The sequence below is a fragment of the Psammomys obesus genome, unplaced genomic scaffold (assembly GCF_907164565.1).
Source record: "Psammomys obesus unplaced genomic scaffold, mPsaObe1.curated_primary_1811, whole genome shotgun sequence".
NCBI lineage: Eukaryota > Metazoa > Chordata > Mammalia > Rodentia > Muridae > Psammomys > Psammomys obesus.
The window spans coordinates 7,209,319-7,215,318 of NW_026586463.1; the positions used below are offsets into that span (position 1 = coordinate 7,209,319).

A 6,000-nucleotide genomic window follows, 5' to 3' on the forward strand; every position below is an offset into this window, starting at 1 on the left:
GCCAGTAAATCTATATCCACAACAGTGAGTTTAGAATGGAAAATAGGGTTGTTAATGAACTTTATCAAAGTATGTTATTCATGAAGACATAATGAAGCTAACTTAGACACTCTCCTACAAAGGACACTGGAGGGGCTCAAGACAGTGATCCAAGAAAAGTCAACCCTGGGGAGAAACCCTGCCTTTAAATGTTAAAGGGCTTGTCAAGTCAAAAGCTGAATTCTGCTTTTTAGTAATTTTGAGAGTGTTGGGTGATTTACTTAATCAATACTCTTTTCCATTTTGGTGTCAACACTTTGTAGATCAAGGGTATTGGCTGCCTAAAAATATAATTACAAATTTAAAAAGTAGTGCTGAGCTGCCAAGTAGGGGCCAGAATGAATGTGGTAATTGTATGTTTTTTGCCTTGCATAAGAATGTGTAAGTATACTTTTCTAATATATCTTTAATTTCTAATATATCCTTAATTACAAATTATATACAAGTCTACATATTAAGCTTAGTAAAGGTTATTTTTTTTTTATTTTTTAGATAATAATAAATAGAAATAGATTTTTTTAAAAATTTCTCCTGGTACAACCCTTAATGGATCCTTAATGGTTTGTGATATAATTTCCCCATGGTTTGTAGACTGAAGTCTGGACACCATGCCTTAAAATACAGAGCAAATTCCTGCAGGGAAAGTTCACAAAGAGACTAGTTTGGCACAACAACAACAACAACAACAACAAAAAAAAAAAAAAAGAATTTAAAGAAGGTATTGGTGATGTCTGTTCAGTTACTGGTGTTGTCTGTTGTGTTGTGACTGATAATGTCAGAGAACAAAGTCCCTTCTTTGCTCATTGACACCACTGTAAGCCTCCCACTGTGCTGCTAATTTCTCTTTGGTTCTTTTTTCCTGTGTCTTCCAGTGTCACTGCTAGGCTCATCTCTGATTGATTATTCTAACATCCTAATTGTTCTAGCTCCTCTCCTTGGAAGTGTTCACTCCAAGTTTTTGCACTGTTCAACTGAATGCCTTTGCCTGCTGTATAAGTTCTAGCTCTCTCTCCCATTTCCCCATCTTTAGTGTATTGAATTCCTTCGAGGTATTTAGATTTGCCATACTCCCTTGCCCTTCTGTTCTGCTGCCCAGACTGCTACCTTTGCTTTAGAATACCCCCCCACCCACCCCCGTTGCTATTTCTCAGCTTTTAAGGTTCATCTGAGGCGCAGCCTGTCTTTGGTTCTTCTACTCTACTCTTGAAGCTTTCAGGACACCATGTGCTTAATTGTCTTGCAGTGTGCTATGATCACCACTTCATACAGTGAAGGAAAAATATTATATAATAAAATGTTTCAGTGGTTTAGTTGTATAATTTTGATACAGTATTTGAGGTATTTGAGTCTGACATTTACTTTTTTTTTCTTTTCCTGAGTCTGACATTTACTAGCCAAGATATATTGCTCAGATTACTTAGCTTTTCCATGTGTTCACTTCTTTCTGCCCTCTTTCTGTGATGTTTCCTAACTCTTACAGGGTTAATACAGGTGTCCCATGTAGGGCTAAACATGCACCAGTCACTCTCAGCGCTGTGATCAGTTATGAGTTTTTGCATTAGTTGCTGCCCACTGCAGAAAGAAGTTTCTCTGAGCAAGGTTGAGAGCAGCACTGATCTCTGGGTATAAACATAAATAGTTAGAAGGCTGTGTGATACTATGTCCATTAAGTAAAACAGTAGTAGTAGGTCCCCACAAGGAGGTATGATTTTCACAGCCATGGTCTTTTGACTGGGTTTGCAACAACACTGGCCTCAAATCCCCGCTTACTTAGAAAATGTTTTATTACTCTTAGATCTTTCATGCCACTATGGCACCAGTGGGCACATTGTCCATGGCAGGTTGGTATTGTTTCATTGAGGGTGTATCATTGAGTAATACCATTAATGACTTTTCCTGTTGCAGTTAGTATATAAGTATGGTCTAATAATATTTATTATTAGCCCTGTAATTATTAAGGCAGTATTATCTAACCTGCTATTATAATCAATAAAAGACACAGATACCTGATAGATTTTAGAATAGCCTTATCTTACTTGGGTTACCCTCTAAATTACCTCTGCCTCCAGCTGCATCCAGGCCATCTGCTGTAATAATTTCTATCCAGGCTACTTCCTATCCATAATTCCATAAGTACTTGCTTATTCTCTCATCTGGACCATATTCCTCCATCCATGCTGGCCATGTACTTCTTTCCATAGTAACCCATCAAAGCTCCCTGTTTCCTTCCTCTTCCAATACCTGTACTTTCTTCTTCCGTGATCCTCCTCCCCTCAAAGCCTTTGATCTTTGGCCTCTCCTACACCATTCTACCCTTCCCTGGTTTAGGTATTTTAATTAGCCAATCATGAATAATTTCTTAGGCAAGGTCACTAACATCATTTTTGGGGTACATGAGTGTCTGCTGGTAAAAGACAACAAGCAGACCTTGGAGAACAAATTAATTTACAATCAAACACAAAGTACCAGACCATGCTGTTAGACTTTTCTCCCCCAGCAACCTGCATAGCACCTTCTAACACTGAAAGCTTGCTAGCATAGGTGAAGATTTTGGGTCAGTTCTAAGTTGGTTTCTCTATGTACTGTATCCAAAATGAACAGCATCTTCAGCAATAGGGTTATTCCATTATGACAGGCAAGCAAGAGCAATGGCTACAGTTTTGTTGTTTTAAGGTCTCTTGGGTTCTTGCCAACCAGTAACTTGTAGGGAAGTATACCATTCTTGGCACGGAGATTTTCATTCAACTGTGTCTTCTGTGGGAGGCATTGTCCATGCATGGTACCTTTGTTCAAACTCCTTTTTTTGTTTGTTTGGTGTTGGGGTTTTTCTGTTGTTTTGTTTTGTTTTGTTTTGTTTTGTTTTTCAAGACAGGGTTTCTCTGTGTAGCCTTAGCTGTCTTAGACTCACTTTGTGGACCAGGCTGGCCTCAATTTCACAGAGATCTGCCTGCCTCTGCCTCCCTCAAGCTCCTTTAATAGTACAGGTCTCCATAAGGATTTTTTTCATACAACCTTACTGTTCATTAACTGAGCTCCCTCCTCCTCTTCCTCCTTTTCCTGTTCCTCTCCGCATTCTCATTTTAACCACCAGTAATCGCCTCCTACTTTCAAATCATGTGTGCTCTGTCCTTCCCTCGCCTCTAAGCTCTTCCCGAGCCACTCCTTCCCATAGTGGCTCATCAGTGGATATAAGAGATGTGGGAATTCATAATTCTGGATGTAACTGGTACCTTCATTTCCCATGTGCATGATTTCATTTATGTTTTTACAATAACACTATGGTAAATGGTGTCATTTCCATTTAGCAGATTAGAAGAATGGAGTTTAGAGGCTAAGGCAGAGTGACCCTCTAACACATAGATTTCAGAACCCAAGTTCATTGTTCAGTGGACTTCACCACAGCTGCCATGGGGTGGCTAAAGGCACAAGCTTCTCTCCATGGGAATTTAACACTTTCAGTGGTTGCCATTGTGCTGCACTGAGTCCTCTGGGCATATTAGTCTCTGCTGCTTAGTTGTTTCCTTAAAACAAATCCTGTGGCAATGACTAGATTGAGAAGTAATAACAGCGTTGCTGTTTAGTTCTGAAAGAAGTGAGGATTGCGCAACAGTGCCGTTGCCGTTCACCTGCATGCTAAGAGTGGTTGCCTCAGCTGGGTTTTACTGTGTGTTGGTTTTATCACAGCACAAGCTTAAGAAAAGTGCAGCCTACCCAAGAGAGACAGCTTTCTATTTTGTTTTATATTAAACCATCTTTCCTTTTTGAAGGAATAGCCAAATTATGGAACCAATAATATGTTCTCCTTACTTTTTACCAGTATGGAAGGTTTCTTAAAATTTTAGCCAAACCAGAGTCTGGGGTTGCAGTAAGATTAGAGGTCTCCTGTAACATACACGAGGGCCTGAGTTTTGACTTCAGGTACCAAAAAGAAAAAGAAAAGAAAATATTTTTTTTTAAATTTGACAAATTGAAAATGATTCTTCAAGTTTCTCTTTGTTGCATCATATGTCATTTGCGATTTTGATCACAATTTCTGTTTCCTCAAATATATAATGTATATTCGTATCACTGGCCCTTTTTATTAAGATATTAGTTTCTTTATGTTTAAAGGCCCTTTCTATAGAGTGTCATAAGAAGTAAAGGAAGTATTTGTTTCAGTCTTTGTTTCCTTTTAAACTTGGGCTTAAAAAAATGAGCAACATTATAATTTTAATTCTGCAGGTGAACTATGGGAAAGTGTGTAATGACAGTAGGAAAGGACTGAAGTTCACTGTCTCCTATGGCTGCAGCTCAGAATTTGTCTTTGTTCCGTATGGTAGCACCATTGCTGTCTATGCAGTTTACTCAGGAGAGCGGCTAACTATGCTTAAAGGACATTATAAAAGTGTCGACTGCTGTGTGTTTCAGTCTGATTTCCAGGTAAGAATGATACTTAAGGGAATTTAAAAATGATTAGATGGCTGACTCGCCAGTCTAGTAGTGTATAAAACAGGAAATTGTGGTTCTATTCTCAAGTGTTACATACTTTTATTACTCTGACGCATGATAACATCAACCCACCTTTGAGCTGGTATTTATTTAATAGAGAATAGTACAGCCTAAATCTCAGAGGGGAATGTAAATGAATCAATATAATATTGTACAACTGATCAGTATTTAATTGTCTTTCCTTTAGAATATGAGCTCCATTTATGTAATGTAATGAAATATTTTCTCATGAATGCTCTTTTAGGTAACATATATGTTATACATATGTGTTACATGCATATATGTGTTATATATGTTACAGACATATGTTATAGCTATATATATCTCCACAATATCATATACCTTGGTCAATCTATGTGTAACTATATTGAAATCTGAAATGACCAGTAAAAGTACACCTTTGAATTAATACAACTCACATAATTTCTCACATTTATTTATTTATTTATTTATTTATTTATTTATTTATTTATTTATTTATTTATTTGTGTGTGTGAGGGGGCACATGCCAGAGCATATATGTGGAAGTCAGAGGACAGGAATTGATTATCCCCTCATACTGTGTGCCTGGGGATCAAATTCAGGTCATCAGGCGAAGCAGCAGGTGAGCCATCAAGTGCCTCCTGAGCCACCTCAGCAGCTCCACAGTATTTCTTGAATATTATATTAGTGACTTTTCCTCTTAATGTGACCAAATACATGGCCAGAAGCAACTTAATGAGGGAAGGGTTTATTTGGGTTGAAGGTGAGAGGTCATGCAGTTTGTGGTGGCGAGAAGGGGCCAGGGCAGCAGGGACATGTGCACTGTCTCTGTAGCAGCGGTCAGGAAGCAAAAGGTTGGATGCTGAGACTTGGCTAGCTTTCCCCTCTGTGTCCAGCCTGGAACGCCAGCCTGCTGGACTATACCTCCCACAGTCATGGTGGGGCTTCAACAAGTAAACTCTTCTGGAAACACCCTTACTGATACAACCTGAGGTGTTTTTGTGTGATTCTAAATGCAGTCAAGTTTGCATTGAAGATTGTCATAATAGCTATGAATTTTTTTAACATCCTTACTTTTCTCTTTCATGTTAACTATGAGTCAGGCTATTTTTTGTGTGTGTGTGTGTGACTGGTATATGTCCACTTGTGGGTACTTATGCCATGCCTGTATAAGCATGCATAGACGCCAGAGTTTGTCATCAGGCACCCTGCTTTATCACTCTTTGCTTTGGTTTATTAGACAGGATCTCTCACCAAACCTGAAGCTATTCTGACAGCCGGCTATCCTTAGCAATCTTCTGTCTGATCCCTAATATGCAGGTTACCAGTGTGTCACCACACTCAGCTCTTTTACATGGGTTTTGGAGACTTGACTGAACTCAGTTCCTCGTGATTATTTATAGCAATCGGCTTATTTATCTCCCCAGCCTCAGCCTGGTGTGTGTGTGTGTGTGTGTGTGTGTGTGTGTGTGTGTGTGTGTGTGTGTGTGT

General features: G+C 38.9%; 1 protein-coding gene across 3 annotated transcripts in view; it reads left to right on the top strand.

Annotated features, from left to right (window-relative positions):
- Ercc8 (ERCC excision repair 8, CSA ubiquitin ligase complex subunit) overlaps window positions 1-6,000 on the top strand; it is a 46,609-nt gene that overhangs the window by 29,294 nt on the left and 11,315 nt on the right. For all 3 annotated transcript variants that reach the window (XM_055601956.1, XM_055601957.1, XM_055601958.1), the window contains one exon: window positions 4,261-4,458. In XM_055601956.1, the coding sequence (XP_055457931.1) occupies window positions 4,261-4,458 (198 nt within the window). The remainder of the gene's footprint in view (window positions 1-4,260; window positions 4,459-6,000) is intronic.